At 37.7% G+C, this 19635-nt stretch overlaps 1 protein-coding gene across 1 annotated transcript in view; it reads right to left on the bottom strand.

Moving 5' to 3' along the window:
- Window positions 1-19635, bottom strand: part of KDM5A (lysine (K)-specific demethylase 5A) — a 138588-nt gene that overhangs the window by 57472 nt on the left and 61481 nt on the right. Inside the window, exons 12-14 of the mRNA XM_006891328.1 lie at window positions 15894-16056; window positions 14294-14413; window positions 11536-11730 (exon numbers count right to left, since the gene is read on the bottom strand). Coding sequence (XP_006891390.1) covers window positions 11536-11730; window positions 14294-14413; window positions 15894-16056 — 478 coding nt within the window. The remainder of the gene's footprint in view (window positions 1-11535; window positions 11731-14293; window positions 14414-15893; window positions 16057-19635) is intronic.

The raw sequence follows: 19635 nt of genomic DNA, 5'->3' as shown, positions 1-19635 counted from the left end.
ATAGATCTCTTCCAGTCAGTTGGCCAAGTGGTTGTTCTCCAGATTTCTTGGCGCAACTTAATTTCCTAATTCTCTCTCAATGTACTTTAAAATTTCTGAAGACTTCAGATGAATAGTCTTCAAAACCTTACAAGGCAGTACTATTGTATCCTATAGGATGTTACAAGTCACAAACCGACTCAACAGTAGTTGAGTTTATATTTTTTTTTTCTCTGATTAAAAAGTTCTCAGAAGTTCGGAAGATGCTAGGCCCAGGAAACTTCAGATAACTCCATTTTCCATTCAGCCAAGACCAGTTTGGGTGCATTCTGTAAACTGTCTCTGTCCAGAATTAATGCCTTATAAGGAAAGGGTAGAGAAGAAAGTAAAGCAGTCTCTCACTCGTTTGTGAATACTTAAGGAAGCAGCAGGGAGTTAAAGGAAGGGAAATGAGAGAGAAATTGTAAGATAAATTAATTTAAAGGGGCAGTGACTTCACTTTAGATACTGAGAAAGACGACTACAGGGATCTAGGTTGAATAGATATACTATTCTTTTCTCACTAACCTGGAGTCCAAACAGACCCCTATCTGCCCCTCCACTGGATTTCTGAGGCTACAAGAAGTAACTGTCCATCTTTCTCCTTCTGATGAATTTGAACCACGATGACCTTTGAGTTGCAGGACAACTCCCTACCACCTACAATACTAGAATTTCATATATTATTGCTCTTTCTCATTGTCTTCCCTTCTGACTCATAGCTGAAAGATGATCCTTCAAAGGCTATAAATCAATCATCTGGGAGGAGACTGCTCATCTTTCTCCTCTCACCAGAGCTCCCTTCTTGTTGTTTCTGACTGCCTTCAAGTCGAATATGACTCATAGTGACCCTATGAACAAAAGGCCTGAAGCCTCTCTACAATCATTGACGTTTATCAAAGTTCATAGAGTTTCCGGAGGCATATTATTTAGGAAATGGATAACAATCCTGCTTCCAAACCTGTCATAGTATGTTATTGTTGTTAGGTGCCACTGAACTGCCTGTGTTGTATTGTGACACTATGTACAGAAGCTCTGAACCCTTCCCTATCCTGAGCCAGCCCAGTTACTGTATCAATCCATCTCATCTGGGGTCTTCCTCTCCCAGGCTTTCTGTTCACCCTTCTGAGCACGATGTCCTTCTCCAAGGACCAATCTCTCCTGGCCACATGCCCAAAAGTAAGTGAGGCAGAGCTTTAAAAATCCTAGCCTCCAAGGAGTGAGTTGGTTGACCCTCTCCAAGAGAGATGGATTTGTTTTCTCTGGCAGTCCATGGAATGTTCAAGACTCTTCTCCAGCACCACAACTCAAAGGAATCTATTCTTCTTCTTGTCATCCTTAGTCACTGTCCAACTCTCTGAAGCATAACAAGTAACTGAGAAGATCATGGCCTGGATTAGGCACACCTTTGTATCTAGACTGACACTGTTGATCTTCAGCACTCTGGAGAGGTCCATGACAACATATTTTCCCAATGCAACTTGTCTTTTCATTTCCTGACTGGTGGGGTTAATTAACAGTGTTGATTGTGGATCCATGTAAGCTGTAATTACCAAGAACCTCAATCTCTTCTCCACCTAATATGGTGCTGCGAACTGGCCCAGTGGTAAGAATCTTTGTCTTCTTGATGTTGAGCTTCAATCCATACTGAAGATTACAGTCCTTGACCTTTTGCAACAAGTGTTTCAGGTCTTCTTCAGTTTCAGCAAACAAGGTTGTATCATCTGCGTATCGTAGCTTCTAATGAGTGTTCCTCCAATCTTGATGCCATACTCCTCCTTATAAAGCCTTGCTTCCTAAATGATCTGTTCTGCATACAGATTGAAAAGGTATGGGGACAGGATGCATGACTGACACACTCCTTTCCTGATTTTGAACCAGGCAGTGTTTCCTTGCACTGTTCTAAGGCCTGCTTCTTGGTCCAAGTAGTTATTGTTGTTATGTGCCATCAAGTTGCCTGTGACTCATAGTGACCCTATATACAACAGTCCTAAACCCTGCTCTATCCTGTGCCAATCTGTCTCCAACACACCTACCCCAATTACCCAAGTCACTAAATTAATCCATCTCATTGAGGGTCTTCCTCTCCTGAGCTGTCCCTCCACCCTCCCAAGCATGATATCCCTCTCCAAGGACTGGTCCCTCCTTGCAACATGTCCAAAGTATGTCAGATGAAGCCTCAGAATCCTTGCCCCCAAGGAGCAGCCTGGTTCAAGTATATGTTTCATACAAGCATGATCAAGTGTTCTGAGAGACCCATTTTCCTCAAGGTTAGCCACAATTTATGGTGAGCCACACAAATGCCTTTGCATAGTCAATAAAACATTTAAAGGTTCCTAGGTTATTACTAATGGACCTAATTAATTTGTTCTCTGAGTCCTGGAGTGAGTAATCTTCTGGCTGACTCTCACTTTAATGAACTGTCAAAAGTTAACTTTTTTTTGCGGGGGTCAATTCATGCTTTGGCACCACAAAAATACAATTAAGTGTTCTGTGATTCCATTCTTCTCAATGTTTGTTATGATCCACACAATCAAATGTCTTTGCATAGACAATAAAGCACAAATAGAAAGTCTTCTGGTATTCCTTGCTTTCAGCTAGAATCCATTTGGCATCAGCAATGATATATATCCCTGATGCCATGGCCTCTTCAAAATCCAGCCTGAACTTCTGAGATAGATAGATAGATAGATAGATAGATAGATAGATAGATAGATAGATAGATAGATATAGTTGTTTGTTGTTGTTATGTGCCATCGAGTTGCTTGCGACTCATAGCGACCCTATACAAGAGCCCTAAACGCCGTACTATCCTGTGCCAACCTCGCTGTCTCAAACACATTCATTCCCACCACTCCACTCACAGAATCGATCCATCTCATCGAGGGTCCTAGTCTCCTGCACCATCCCTCCACTCTCCCAAACATGATGTCCCTCTCCAAGGACCAGTCCCTCCTTGCAACATGCCCAAAGTATGTCAGACAAAGCTTCAGAATCCTTGATTCCAGGGAACATTCTGGCTTCACCCTCTCCAGGACAAACCTGTTTGTTCTCCTAGCAGTCCATAATATATTCAACATTCTTCTCCAGCACCACAACTCAAAGGCATCAATTCTCTTTCTATCACCCCTATTCACTGTCCAACTCTCCGATGCATAGCACGTAATCTTCAGTAATATTTTGGTTGCATGTGATCGTAATGACACTGTTTGATAGTTTCCACATTCTGGTGCTTCACCTTTCTTGGAAATGAGAATCAATAGATTAACATTCCCCAAATTGCCTTATCACTTCAAAATCCTTCACAGGTTTCTACTTTGTTTAGTCTGTTACTCAGACTCCTAATTAGATACCTACTTCTGACTTTCACTACTCTGTATAGGAACTTTTTCCACATGAACTTTTCTTGTAAAGGGGACTGTCCCATAAAGAAGCCACTGGCCACAAACACTGAGCACATGAAGTGTGGCAGTCCAAATAAGTACATATAAAATACACAGCTAGTATATAGAATTCAACACAAAAAAATGCAAACTATCTCAGCTTTCTGATAATATTTTATGATTGGTTAAATAAATTATACTAAAATTTAAAACACAAATAAGGGGAAAAAAGACTTCATCTATATACCACTGGGAAAGGAATCTTATTTTTAATAAACATATCTTAAAAAGATTATTAAGAATATAAGCATAAAGTGAAAACAGTAAGTATATCATAAATCACATTGTCCCACTAAGTAGAATTTTTAAAAATAAGATTCCACTATTGTTAATTCATAGGTAACTAAGACTAGAAAAATAAATTTAACTATGCCACCAAAATTTTTATTGCTATCCTACTTCTTTAAGTTTCAATTTTTTTTTTTGCTTTTCAAAATACACTCTTATTTTGAAATTTATGTCATCACCTTAACTTCCTGCAATTACAAGGTTGATAGAGAAATATAAGTAGTATCATATCTCAAAACTAGACATTGGAGAACCCAAAATCTCTGTAAATGCTCATTAAAACTAATAAAATTAAATAAAAATTTAAAAAAACCCAAAACTAGACATTAGGAAAGCTGACAGAGGTTTTGTTCAATTTCAAGGTCATGCCGAAAGAACAAATCAACCTGACTCAACAGTTACCTAGAAAATGAACAATTTTGAAATTTCTTCTTAACATTTGTACATAATATTTCTAATACAGAGTACGGCTTTTATTTTTTTAATTTATTTCTTTACCATTTTAAAAATTAATTTTAATGAAAATTTAGACTTTGAATTTCCATTCATTCACTGTTGAACTTTTCTCCCTGCCCAGCCCTCCCCCTCAGTACACTCTTCTCTTTGAAAAGTAAAAAATTCTTTCAATGTATACATAAAGTTTCAAGTATTTTGTAATAACAATACTTATACCACTTCTAACGTAAATATGGATATTTTCACATTTTAATACCTTTTTTATGTCTATTGCACTGGAGCACAGAGACACCAAAGCACAAGGAAGAATTTAAGATACTAAAGAGCTGAACAGAAGATTTCAAAAGACAGCCAGGAAGACAAAGTAAAATATTACAATGAAATGTACAAGGAGCTGGAGTCAGAAAGTCAAAAGGGCCAAACTTGTTCAGCATTTCTTAAGCTCAAGGAATTGAAGAACAAATTCAAAACTCGAGTTGCTATAATCTAGGATGCTTTAGGCAGAATATTAAATGATCCAGGAAGTACTAAAAGAAGATGGAAAGAACATACTGAAACACTGTATCGAAAGGAATTAGCAAACACTGAAGAATTTCGTGAAACATATCAACAAGAGCCTATGGTGCTGAAGGAAGAAGTTCAGGCTGTTTGGAAGGAAACAGCAAAAAATAAGGCCCCAGGAATAGATGGTATACCAACTGACGTATTTTAGCAAAAAGATGCTGCCCTTGAGATGCTCACCAAATTGGCCAAGAAATCTGGAGATCAACCACTTAGCCAACTGACTGGAAGAGATCTATATTTGTTACCATTTCAAAGAAGGGTGACCCAACTGAGTGTGGAAATTATAGAACAATATCATTGATTTCACATGCAAGCAAGATTCTGCTGAAGATTATCCAAAAACGACTGGAACAATACATCAGCAGAGAACTGCCAGAAGACCAGGCTGGGTTTAGAAGGGGTTGTGGTACTAGGGATATTGTAGCTAATACCAGAGGAATGTCTATCTGTGTTTCACTGATTATGCAAAGGTCTTTGACTGTATGGATCATAACAAACTGTGGCTGACTCTGAGAAGAATGGGAATCCCAGAACATTTGACCATGCTAATGTGAAACCTATACTTGGACCAGGAGGCAGTTGTCAGAACACAGCAAGGAAGCACTGCATGGCTCAAAATTGGGAAGGGTGTATTCCAGGGATGAGCCCTGTCTCCATACCTTTTCAACCTATATGCAGAACAGAATGCTGGGCTCTATGAGAAGTGTGGCATCAGGATTGGTGGAAGATCCATCAACAATCTGCGTTATGCAGATGACACTACCTTGCTTGCTGAAACGGAGGAGGACCTGAAGGGCTTGCTGCAGAGCGTCAAGGACTACAGCCTTCAATACGGATTGAGGCTCAATATCAAGAAGACAAAGATTCTTACCACTGGACCAACTGGCAACATGAGGATGGATGGTGAAGAGATTGAGATTGTTCAGCTTTGGTTTGCTTGGCTCCACAGTCAACACTCTTGGCATCAGCAGCCAGGAAATTAAAAAGACGGATTGTGATGGGAAAGTCTGCTGTTAAGGACCTCTCCAAATGACTGGAGAGCAATGGTGTCACTCTGGAGACTACAGTGTGCCTGATACAGACTATGGTCTTTGCAAACATTTGTTATGCATCAGAGAGTTGGACAATGACCAGGGAGGATAGAAGGAGAATTGATGCCTTTGAGCTGTGGTGCTGGAGAAGAGTACTTAATGTACCATGGACTGCTAAAAAAACAAACAGGTTCATCCTAGAGAGGGTTAAACTGGGCTCCTTTGAGACAAGGATTCTGAGGCTTCGTCTGACATAATCTGGACATGTTGCAAGGAGGGACCAGTCCTTGCAGAGGGACAGCGTGCTTGGGAGTGTGGAGGGACAGTACAGGAGGGGAAGACCCTCTATAAGGTGGATTAATTCAGTGACTGGGGTAATTGGGGTGGCTGTGTTGGCGACAGTGAGAGCTACTGAGTTGTTTCCAACTCACAGTAAGCCTCCACTGTAATTCGAGGCTGTAAATCTTCCTTGGTGGAGACTACCTTTCTCCTGCACAGCACATGATGGATTCAAATCGACATAGATGTACAGTGTTTTGGTTAGCAGTGCAGCACACCACTGACTAAATCACCAGAGCTCTTCATTGGTTCTGAAACTCAAATTCAGTGCCACTGAGCTGAACTCTCATGGAATGAACTCTCATAGCCAGCACAGTTTCAGAGGCTATACATTTATGAGTGCCCATCTTTCTCCTGTAGAGCAACTGACAGACTCAAACCTTTAGCTGGCATCACAAATTTATCCACTAGGCCACCACAGCTACCTCTAGTTCCCTTAGACCCTTAAAAATCTAACTTAACACATTCTAACATCAAACAATAAAACAGCACAGTGGTTGTAAAATGGACTCAGAGAAAAAGTTTTAAGGCTGGCATGAATCCAAGCAGTTTTTTGTTGTGATGGACACAGGCAGAGCCCAAAACTCAACAGCACCTAACAACAGCAAAACTCAAATCAAATGAGCTCCCACAGTCAGCTCCCACTCACGTGGGTCCCACATGTGACACACTACAAAGCAAAACCACACTCCAAAGGACTTTCAATGGTTGCTTTTTCAGATGTAGACTGAGAGGACTTTGTTCCAAGGCATGTCTGAGTAGACTTGAACCTCTAACCTTTCAGTAACAGCCAAGCACATTAACTACACCACTCGGGGTTTCCAACTTAACATAAAGAGATCAGTAAATCTGAAATATTCATACAATAAGACAAGCTCATTAGTTCTGTGATTATATAAACTTTCTGGTATGAAAATTTTATTTACAAGAAAACTGTAACTTTAATCCGAGGAAAATAGAGCACATGAAAATTAAATTCTCTTTCCAACCTACAATTGTTCTTATTTCCTAGTTACTAGAGCATATTATCTTTAAGTTGGAGGTCTCCAAACTAGCATTCTCCCACTTGGTCTTGAAAACGTAAATAATATATGCAAGAAAATTAACTCAATCACACTATACACAAATATTACCTCAGAATAGGCCACATATCAAAACATGAGTGCTCAAATGAAAAAACTTTGGAAAAACAAAGCAGAAGATCTGTATGACCTTAGATTAGGTAAAGATTTCTTAGGTATGTAAATTATACCACTATAAACCTATTAGAATATCTAATGTTAAAATAAACTCAAGAAACTAACCATACTTAGTGTTTATGAAGATGCAAAGCAATCCGAAATCTTTATACAGGGTTGATGGAACCAATCTAAAATATAGTTTACCTTTTCATTTTTAAATTAAACATATATATTCCATATGAAACAGCAATTCCTCTCTTGAATGCAAGGATATGGCCATAAAAAAATTTACACACAAATACTTAGAAGAGCTTAATCCTTAATAGTAAAAGAACTAGAAAAAATACAAATGTCCACAACAAATAAACAGAAAAATAAACTGTGACATATCCATACAAAAGAATGTTGTTACTGTCAGGTCCCATCAAGTCCAAAACAACTCACAGAGAACTAGGAACATTTTAGAACCATAACCTAACCTGTACTATCCCTATGATCTTCATAAGCCATCTCCGTTGCATCTAAAACCGGATCTGTGCTATTTTGTAACTGGCAATGGGAGCCATATTTAGGGACTGAGTATCTCCCAGTGCCTGTGGAATGAGTTGTGCTGCCAGCCACTGGATTAGTGGGGATACTACCTCCGATTGGGATCCTTGTCTTCGTACTGGACATCCTCACAGATTTTGTATATACAACATCCGTATCTGGAGGGGTGCACCCTCCATGGAATACACCATTCTTTGGTCATATCTGGTTTGGGAGTAATACTCTCTTTATATCAGCAGAGTAGTACACCACCTCTCACTGGGTGTCTATCTGCACCCCTAGAGACTAACAAAGACATCATCCTTGACTAGGCATGATATCCTAGACATATCAGAGGCCAACAGTAACTCTATTCAGGTTGAGTGCATTGACGCCTAACACCCCTAGAGCATAAGAGGTGTTGTCCACCGCCCAGCTCACACCTTGGGTTTTAAAAAGCAGACGCCCAACCTTAATCTTCTGCTGGACTGACAAGACACATTGTCCATAGTACTCGAAGTCTCTCCTTTTTAGTCTCATCACTTTTCAGTATTCTATCTGGTTTTTATTTCAATTCTTCTCCCTTCCGCTCTTTAGTTGTCCCCCATTTTCTTTGGTTTATCTTATTTTCCTTCTTTGTCTTTTTATTCTGATTCTCCTACCCTTTGCATCTCTTTCTTTTTCTTCCACTGTCCAATCTTGGTTTTGTTTTTTGTTTTTGGGGGGGAAAAGGGGACAAACTCAAGAGACCTTGTTTTTGCTATGTGCCTTTGAGTCTCTTGCAATTCATAGCAACCCTACATGTAACATCCCTAAACCCTGCTCTATCCTGTGCCAATCTCACGGTCTCTGACAGACCTACTCCATTATCCCAGTCACTGAAACAATCTATCTCGTCAATAGAGCCCAGCCTCCCAGATAATCTATTCTGCATATAGATTGAAAAGGTATGGAGACTGGACACATCCTGGGCATACACCCTTCCCAATTCTGAACAGTGCAGTGTTTCCTTGCTCTATTCTGACAATTGCCTCCTGGTCCAAGTATAAGCTTTGCACAAGCACAATCAAGTCTTCTGGGATTCCATTCTTCTCAGACTCAGCCACAGTTTGTTGTCATTCACACAGTCAAATGCAAGAGCCCTCATCTATGGCATAAACAGACTATAAACTACAACTGAAAAAAAGACAATCAACAGAGCATACATCAGCTAACTGAGACCTCAGAAAAACTCCAAAATAGTAAAAAAGGTAATCTCAAGACTAGGGAAAAAAACATTCAGCAATGACAGAGATGAAAAATAATACATGTCTAAAATGTATAGAAAACACCAACACTTCAACAAGGTAAAAGACAAAAAACCCAGCAACAGAATAGGTAGAGGGCATAAACAGTTCACAAAAGACAACATCCAGTTTACCAATAAATGAATGAAGAAATGCTCAAAATCATTAGCTATTAGAGAGATACAAATCAAAACAACAGTGAGGTACCATCTCACCCCAGCAACATGGGCAACATGTAATAGGACAGTAACAAACACAGAAGGGTATACAGATATTGGAACTCTCTTACAATGCTGGTGGGAAGGTAAAATGATGCAAGTGCCACAGAACTAGTGCTGGACATACTATCTGATGCAACAATACCACTAACAATATCCTAAGAAAAGAGGAGCTAAGACAAAACTGATATATGCACATTCATGTTTACTATAGCATTATTTGAATTATCATTATTCCTCAAAACACTCAAACTCAATGCTGTCACGATGTTGGTTCTGACTTGTGGTAACTATTGAGGTTCTGAGGTTGTAAACTCTAACAGAAGGAGACTGTCTACCTGTGTCTTAAGAATGATTCCATTTTTTAAAATCTGGCTTCAAAATGGGAATGATCCAGCATGAAAAAGAAAGTATATGAACTTTGTAAATAAGCCAGTATTTAAAAAAACCACAAAAACCCCCATACACAACAAACCTGGCATCAATGACATAAAAATTACTAAAAGTTTTTAATCTAAAGAAATCAAAATGGTAATCATAGTAATATGAAACCTTCTCTAAATGAATGGTTTTTGTGTTTTACTCCTAAAAGAAGCAAAGATAAAAACCTGTGGGTTCAATTTTTCAATGTACTCTATATTATGGATTGAATTATATTTCCCCGAAAATATGTACTATTAATCCTAACTCCTACATACGTAGATATAGTCCTATCTGAAAACAGAGATCTTCTCTTTCTTCTGTTAAAAAAGCTCTATCAATGTACAGTTTTTTTAATTTGAGTAATATTAAAAGTGATTGTTTTTTCATTCAATCATTCATATATATTTTGTTATAACATTAGTTACAGGTTATTAATGTAACTACTGAACTGCACTATCTGAGCAATCACTTATCTATGCCTTATAATACCTTTCTCTTCACCTAACTTATCTATTTCGTTTTACTCCTCTCCCCCTTCCATTTTATCCATGGTAGCCATTCAATAATGATTCCATCTGTGTGTGAACTTAGCTTTTTATAAAAGTAGTCATATATGAGATGCATATATGATATTCACAATTACTTGCTATGCATCAGAGAGCTAGACAATGACTAAGGATGACAGAAGAAGAATTAATGCCTTTGAGTTGTGGTGAGGGAGAAGAGACTTGAATATACCACAGACTACCAAGAAAATAGGTCTGTCTTGGGAAAGGGTGAAACCAAGTTTCTCTTCAGAGGCTAGGGTTTTGAAGCTCTGTTTCACATACTTTGGGCATGTGGCCAGGAGGGACTGATCCCTGGAGAAAGACATCATGCTCGGAAAGATTGAGGGGCAGCACAGGAGAGGAAGACCCTGGATAAGATGGATTGATACAGTAACTAGGGCAATGGCAGTGGGTGAGTCAGAGTCAATGAGGCTGGCTCAAGACAGGGAAGGCTTCAGAGATGTCGTACACAGGGTCAGGTCTCAAGTGACTCAACAGCACATAACAACAATACATATGAAATTATATATGTATTTACATATAGGTAAACAGCGAGGTCTGGCGGCCTCCTCGTAAGGAGCTGAGCTGCATTCCCAAAGGCACGCAGTTTGAATCCACAGCTGCTCCATGGGAGAATGATGGACAATCTCCTCCTGTGTGATTTACTGTTTCTGAAAACCTGCTGGAGGGTCAGCTATAGATCAGTTCCAACTCAACTGTACACATCAACACCACCAGCCTTATAACTGTCCTTTTGTGACAGACTTATTTCACTTATAATTTCCTGCAAATACATCCATATTATGCAACATTTTCATGAATTCTTTACTGTAGTGCTGCACAGTACTCTACTATATGAATGTTCCATAGTTTCTTTTCCCATTCGCCCACTGAGAGCCAATAACTTCTGTTACACAAAAAGAGCATTGATTACAGGTAGACACAAAAGCAAGCAAACACAAACTGGTTTTGTGTAATCTTCAAGGAACTGAAAAAGAAAAGCTGAAAGAGAAAGGGTATCCCTGTAAGAGTGGCAAAGAGCACATTCCTCTAAAGCCAATGCCCTGAATTCAGACTCCTAATGTTCTAAAACGTGAGAAAATTTGTTTGTTAAAACTACCCATTGTGATATTTGTTATAGCAATAGTAAGAATGTTAACACAGTTCATAAGCAACCTCCAATATATGAAATGTGCTAAAAAAAAAACTCACCATTTGTACAACAGCCTCTCTTAATCTTGTCTCTTCTTCAGTCATGACAATCAATTCTTTGCAGACCATGGCAGCCAGTCCCACATCTAAACACTCCGGATCTGCTGCCATCTTGAAAATTAGTTCCTCATGTGAAAAGACACAATGGCGTCTAAGCCTACGATAATGATTTACACACTGACGTCCAAGGGGCAACTGAAAACAAGAGGATTTCCAAATTAAGTTACCTGCTTATGAGATATTCTAAAACAGAAATGGTATTTATCCTCAGTATTTTCCCTTTTATTATACAGAAGTAGAGTATCAAATCCCATTTGAATATTAGAGACAATTGTAAACAGCTCTTTATGGCCTATCAAAAACTGCAATGGTCTTCCCACAAAAAAACCACCATTATCTGAATTGTTGAGCTGTTGATTTTCTATTCACTATGTACATCAAGAAACAGAAGCTCTTTGGTACAAAAGTGATGAAGCAAACTGTTTTATATTAGACTAATATGAGGATGTCTATGTACGAACAGTGCTCAGGCCGTTCGTTCATAGGGTCGCTATGAGTTGTCTACAACTCGACGGCATCAAACAACAACAAACAACAGTATGAGGATGACCCTTCAGGAAAATGGAGAAATGAAGAAACAAACAAAAATTCCCTCATATCATAAAAGGTTAAGAAGAATTTTTCAGAATTCACATTTACACAGAACAAAAAGAAAATGTTATTAATGGGTGAAAAGCACTACTTAATAAGCAATCCACATTAGTTTCACATTTAAAAAATGACAAAATGAATACCTATATTCTTTAAGGTAAAGTCTATCAATACTTTCTACAACTATTAAGTTTTAAGCTAAATTATACTAGTTATACTATAATCCACATAAATACTTACACAAACATACACATACAAATGCACTCTCTTAACTGTTAAATGGGGGAAAACTTAAAAAGAGTTTCATTTGAATTTGTAAGTTATAAGTCCTTTTAGAATTCACCACTATTTTAAGAAAGACTAAGTGCATCCAGTGGGATCAGTTTTAGGGTATAAAACTACTTCTGAATTACAGTAGGAAACTTTTTACAAGGGGAGATGGGTGGATAGATAGATAGATAGATAGATAGATATAGATATATAGAGATATATCTATAAAATGCATCACTAATGATCATCTTGACATTAACAAGAGATAAAATGCTTCCAATCCCTAATTCATAAATATTTACCTTTAAAATAAGTGTCACAAAGCCTCAATACAGTAGCGATCATAAGAAAAATGCCAACTGCAGGATTTGAAATGGAACTCATTCACTGTGTCTTACAAAAGAATAGTCCCATGACTTTATTCAAAGAGAAAGGTGCTATAACTTTTTCATTTAAAATATTTCAACATACTTTTAAAAAGTACCAAGGGCTCTCACATATACCATCTCATTTATATTAGGTTATAAAGTAAATCTATTAGTATTTTCATGTATTAGGCAAAAAATAAAGCGTAATAAAACGGAAATAGCTGCCCAAGCTCAATCAGCAAGTTCAGTTATACCTTAATAGCACTAACCATCTCTAACTCACTTATGAATCATTCCCATTCCCTACTTTAAACCAAACCATGTACTATGTAAATCAAACAGTCAATAAATTTTAGTTGAATTTTTTGAAAACAGACCTCAAATCCAAAGTAAAGTCTTAAGTTCCACTTTGTTCTCGCTAAGTTACACCATTCCTAGGCCTAACAAGGACAACTTTAAAATTACTAGAGTAACACAACTACTCATTGTATAATTTCATTAACTGACCAAAGAAACAAAATAATCTCTGGATGTCTAATTATGAAATTTAATGTATTAAAGAGGCCACAGAAAACAAAAGTTTTGGTATTGGTAAACGATTTCTCCCCAACTGCTAAGAGAAGTAACAAAAACCAGTATTACTAAAAGAAAAATAAAGCTAAAGAGTGGATTATAAACATGTATTCTTTCTCCAATCAACTTTATGTGTATGACCACTTCCTTTTTAGTATCTACCTTAAATAAAGGCAAACCAAGAGTCACTAGCATTAGTATAATTTAAACCACAGAGATCTCAATATTATGTTCTTTAAAGGTTTCAAAAGAAAGAGGGAGAAAAATCACAGGAAGAATAAAATCATCTAATTGTTTATTAGACAGAACAAACATAGAAAAATACTTAAAAGTCATTTTAAAATAAAAATGAGAGACATGTATTTGAAAATGTGGTCAAGTTAGTAGTTGAAATGATCTAAGTCTAGTTATCTTTTCAGGATCCAAAAATGTTAAGAGATGATGAACACTTCACTCTCTCAGAAAAGAAAAGATACCATGGCAAGAAGGTGCACTGCAATCCCAGAGGAACACGGTTAGAATCCACCAGATGCTCTGCTGGGGAAGGAGGGGCAGTCTCCTCCAGTACCAGTCAGATCTGATGTGACGGTACACACACAAAAAATAATAAAATAAAAAATTAAAAAAAAGAAAAGATACCAAAAATATTAACTGTCCATTCACACAGAACAGGAAGAACAATTATGGGTGATAAGTAAGGAACTATAAACTCCTCCAAATAAATACTATGATGAAATTGCTATGTGAACTTTCTAAAATAAAAACATTATTCCTGTCTCCCTCGAGATATTCACGAATCCTAACCTGAGCCCAACTAAGCAAACATGGCAACTAAGCTCCAATACACAGTGGTGTTAGTGGACATACAACAAACAGCCACTTGAAATAGAACAGACCCAGTCAGCAGTACAGAAGTTCACAGCTTCAGCGAAGTTGTAGCCCTGGTTAAATCCAGAGTGGTAGGCACGAGGAAATGTCACAACAAACTCGCCAGCACATTGATTGGTCCTGTACACCTAAATGCAAATTTGGAACAGGGATACAAAATAACAAAGAAAAATAAAAACAACAAAAAGAGGGAGATGGTCTTCATGAGTCAGCTAGTTTCAAAGAAACTTCCTAACATTTAAAAAGATAAAGCATTAAGCTATAAATACCAAGAAAATAATACCAGGATTTAAGAAGGAACCAGAACGTAATCCTTTTAAAATTCATTGATAATAATTATAGTAATTAATGATCAGAATTAGTAGCCGAAATATATTCTCAAAAAGAGAATGTTACTGTTATAAAGCTATCAGTTTCGTAACTTCATAAAATGTTTACTATTAAGAGCTATTTCCTTTGCTTCCTACGCTATACAGACTATTCTACTTTTAGATAACTTTGAATAATTTTTTAAACTAACATAATCAGCTTTTTATAGAGTTATCTCCCGCGTATGTGTTATTCTGACTCTGTTTTATGATAATATCTTTTATATTAGCAATCTGAATATACTAGCACAGAACTGGGTAATGTTTTATTCTGTTATACATATAGTAGTCTTACATAGTAGCCAACTCTAAAACGAACTAAAAGTATCTCCTAAAAGGTCCTAGATTACATAGAGAGCTCTGATGGCTTAGTGGTAAAGAACTGTACTATTAACTCAAGTGAAAGTGGTTCTAATGCACCAAGTGTTCCACAGGAAAAAGAATAGGAAGTATCTTCCCATGTTATTTACTGGCCCTGACAACCAACTAGGAGTTGGCTCTGACTGGATGGTACATAACAACAAGCTGTATATATTCATTCTTTAAAGACAAAGTCTTGTACTTTTACTCCATCTTTTCCCTCTCTGCCTCCCCCCGCCCCCATTAGGTGAATATAAACATTTGGCTGGAGCAAGCTTATTAAATCACTTACTCACATTCACTGCCCTGGAGGTGGAACATACTCATAGCTGACCCTCCAGGAAGTTTTAAGAGTCTAAAATCACACGGGAAGAGACTGCCTATCTTTCTTCCAGTGGATTCAAATCATGTGCCTTTGGGTTCGCAGCTCAATTTACTATCCACTTCCTAATCAGCTATTAGTTGTTTACACAGAAAATAATTTTCAAAACTAAACTGAAATGAAAAAAGGTGTTCAAGTTATTTTTACTTCAATGTCTTATATATTACAGACTATAAAATCTTTATATGATCACTATAAGAAAAAAAGTACCACTTAATATATTTACATTTTAGACATAAATGAATAACAGAATATGAGATTTCTGTTAAAACCAAGATGTAATGCATTATTTAAAACAGGAGATTAATAAGAACTGTTTGAAAATGAAGATTTCTACTTTTAATAACATCTCTTCTTAACCAGATAAAACGGTTCCCTTCAGAGTATAAGCTCTAATTTAACCTTTCATCACAAAACAAAGCATATGTTACAATTCTATCTAGTCAAAAACTAAACTCTGAAATTAAAAATCCTAAAGGGAGACACAAAAAGACTCACAGGCACACCATGTTCCATAAGCACATTGGGGTTCATGATGGTAACCAACTGATGTAGGAGATCAGGCTGGGATTCAAATAACTCAGGAGCCAGCTCCCTCATCACCTCCTCCAGCTGTTCGGCAGCATGAGATGGTACACCATACCATGTCTTTGGCTCCCCCCTAGCAAAAGAAAGAACTATTTAGCTAGGCAGGCCATGACATTAACAAAACTGAATTGCTTCAAACTCAGTAACCTACAATTAATTTTCATTTTGTTCCATGGACACAGATGAAATTCTTTAAATCCTGTAAACAGGCAAGGCAAACATAATATGGATAAGTAGATACAAATACTACCAAAACTAGAAAGGCAACTAAAAGCACATGAAGTCTTTAGGGCAGATCGGTAATTACAGACTGAATTATGCCTCCAAATAATATGCCTTGTAAATTTTAACCTCTGTGTCTGTGGTTATATACCATTTGGGAATAGCTATCTTGGTTATATTTATAAATATTATAAATGCTGCTAGTAATGTTGATGTTAAATACATATTTAGTGAGGTTTTTAAAAAATATGACTGGGCAATAGAGGAAAGATGATGTTTTTTATGAAGTAACAAAGAAAATAACTGAATCATGTTCAAATGTTTGTTGGAAGACAGAATTTGTAACTGATGATCCTGGATATCAAGCTGCTGAAGATTTCGAAGCAAGATCTTAAGTAGCTACGTGGTTTCTCTTTGTGCTTACAGTAAAACTCAAGAGAAAAGAGACTCACATTATACAAAATAAAAACAAAACTTTAAGATTTAGAAACTGCTATCATACAAACAGACATATCATAGACTGTTCACCAATTCTGTGGGTTACACAATCTTTTGTGGTTACACAAGCCTTGTGGCTCTAACCAGCTACCAGAGCAGAAAACCCACCAGCTTAAACTGAAGGTAAAAGAAACAAGACAAAAGGAGAGAAAAGTTGTCTTTGGAAATTCTACTAGCCTACAACATGTCACAGCAAGTATTTTATTGTCCTCCAAGAAAAGAAAGTAACATCACCAGAGCAGAACACAACAAAAACTGATAAAAGGATCATGAGAAGCAGTGCTTTCTTAATTTCAAAGGGTGGAACCTCAGCCTCTAAGGTTTCAAAGAGCAGGAGCTTCACCAGCAATTGAGGTGTGTGAAACAAGGCCCCAGAAATTGATGGAATACCAACTGATATATTTTAGCAAACAGATGCTGCCCTAGACATGCTCACCAGACTGTACCAAGAAATCTGGAGGACACATAGACAACAGACAGGAAAAGATCCATATTTATTCCCATTCCAAAAATAGGTTACCCAACATAGCGTGAAAAATATCAAACAGTATCACTAATATCACACACAAGCGAAATCTTGCTGAAAATTATCCAAAAACTGGAACAAAACATTGACAGAGAACTACCAGAAATACAAGCTGGGTTTAGAAGAGGCAACGGTATTAGGGCTATCATTGCCAATGTCAGATCAGTACTAGGGCTATCATTGCCAATGTCAGATAGATCGTGGCTGAAAGCAGAAAGTACCAGAGAATCTCTTATCTCTGTTTCAGTGACTAGGCAAAAGCATTTGACTGTGGATAACAAGAAATTGTGGCTAACCTTGGGAAGAACGGGAATCCAAAACACCTGCTTGTGCTTATGTGAAACCTCAGAGCAGAGCAAGGAAACACTGCATGGTTTAAAATCAGGAAATGAATGTGTCAGGAAGGCTTACTGTCTCCATAACTTTTCAAACTATATGCACAACAGATTCGAGAGGCTGGACTTTATCAGGAGGAATGGAGCATCAGGATCAAAGGAAAAGTAAAAAACCTGAGTCATGCAGATGACACACCTTGCTTGCTGAAACTGAGGAGGACCTGATGCATCTGTTTCAGAAGGTCAAACACTGCTCTTTTCAATATAAAGACTTGAAGCTCAACATCAAGAAGAAAAAGATTTTTACCAATTATTGGCAGGACCATGACAGATGGAGAAAAGATTGAGTCTGTTAACAACTGTGGCTTGCTTGGTTCCACAATCAACACTCTTGGCACCAGCAGTCAGGAAATCAAAAGACAAACTGCATTTGTGCATAGGGTTGATAGGAGTTGCAGCTGACTCGATGTCACCTAACACCACAAAACAACATAAGGTGGGGCTGCCAGGCTCATGAGGCAGAAAAATGGAGGCCTGACAGGGCTATAGGTGTAGGGTCACCTCTCATATGGACTAGATCCTGAATAGGGTCATCCAAAGGCAGCAAAGCAGAGTTGCCATTTCAATGGGTTCGAAGATAAAGCTAAAGCACAAAGCTGAGAAAATCCACCCAGAATCCAGAAGGCGTTGCCAATACTCAGAGTTTAGAAGGCCGAGATGGTCTCAGAGAACAGAGGATTCTCTTCAAGCTTTGAGAGCTACAGCAATTTTCTCTGCTGGTTTTTTCATTTCCCACCACTTTTTTCCATTTGAAACAAACTATCTACCTTTTGCTTGTTCTACTATCATACTCTAGAAGCAAGTAAATTGCATTACAGATTTCACAGATAAAGAGGAAATGTGCACCAGGACAGAATATATCTAAATTCTCATTCCAATTTGATTTAAATGCTTCAGAAGAGTTAGAGTTGGAGATGACTTAAAAGACTTTTGCAATCAGGCAGTGGAATGATTGTGCTTTATGTGTGGTATAGTCACAAAGTTTTGGGTAAAGAGGGTGGAATGTGAAAGAATGAATTATATCCCCTCAAAATAAATAGCCACAAATTCTAACTATTATGTCTGCAGTTATAACCCTACTTGGGAATGAACTGTTAAATTATTCATGAGGTAGAACTGGTAAAAGAATTTCTTTTTAATCAATCTCTTTTGAGATATAAAAGAGATTAAACAAGAAAGTAAACAGAGATGGAGGAAAAGAGATGAAAAACCACATAAAGATCAACAAGGAACTGAAGCAGCATCGAGAGACAAGGACTTTTCTCCAAAACCAAGAGAGAAAGAAAATCTTCCGTAAGAGCCATTATCCTCGAATTCAGACTTGGGAAAATACATTTATTAAAACTACCTACTTACAGTGTTTTTGTTACAGCAGCACTAGGTCACTAAATAATCTTTAGCAGAAAAAGATATATGAAAAGCAAGAATTGCTGCAAGGATACTGACAGCCACTTTAGCTTGAATCACACACAGAAATTTAAAACTTTCCAATTATTTCATAAAAGTCAATGATCTCGAGGATATTTTTCAATTAACTTCACAATGATAATTCTAATATCCAAAGAAATAACCCAATGCTAGAAACTGCTGAATATAATTTCCTCTATTAACCTTAAAAGGAATGCTACTGGCACAGCAGGTGGGTGTTCAAATACTAACCAAAAGGAGAGTGATTCAAATCTCTTAGCCACTTTATGGGAGAAAGATGGGGCACAGAGTCTGTAAAGTCTTTACAATTGTAAGGTGACTATGAATCAGAATCAACTCAGTGACAATGGGTTTGGTTTATAAAACTCAAATATGAAAAATAAACACTCAAACTCATTGCTACTGAGTAGGAATCACCTTCCAGCTGAACTTTCAGGTGGTTTTTTGAGGCTGTAGATCACATGGGAGGAGACTGGCCACCTTGTTTCAAAGTGCCAGAGAGGAGCGCGAGGGCGACGCAGCGCGAGGGCGACGCCGCCAGACCGGGGAATGCAGGGGGAACGCACGCTGCTGCCCGCCCGCC

This window comes from Elephantulus edwardii, unplaced genomic scaffold (assembly GCF_000299155.1).
Source record: "Elephantulus edwardii isolate Elephantulus edwardi_28Jun2011 unplaced genomic scaffold, EleEdw1.0 scaffold00096, whole genome shotgun sequence".
NCBI lineage: Eukaryota > Metazoa > Chordata > Mammalia > Macroscelidea > Macroscelididae > Elephantulus > Elephantulus edwardii.
The sequence above is the reverse complement of the archived record's forward strand: the minus strand, read 5'-3'. Positions and strand labels throughout refer to the sequence as shown.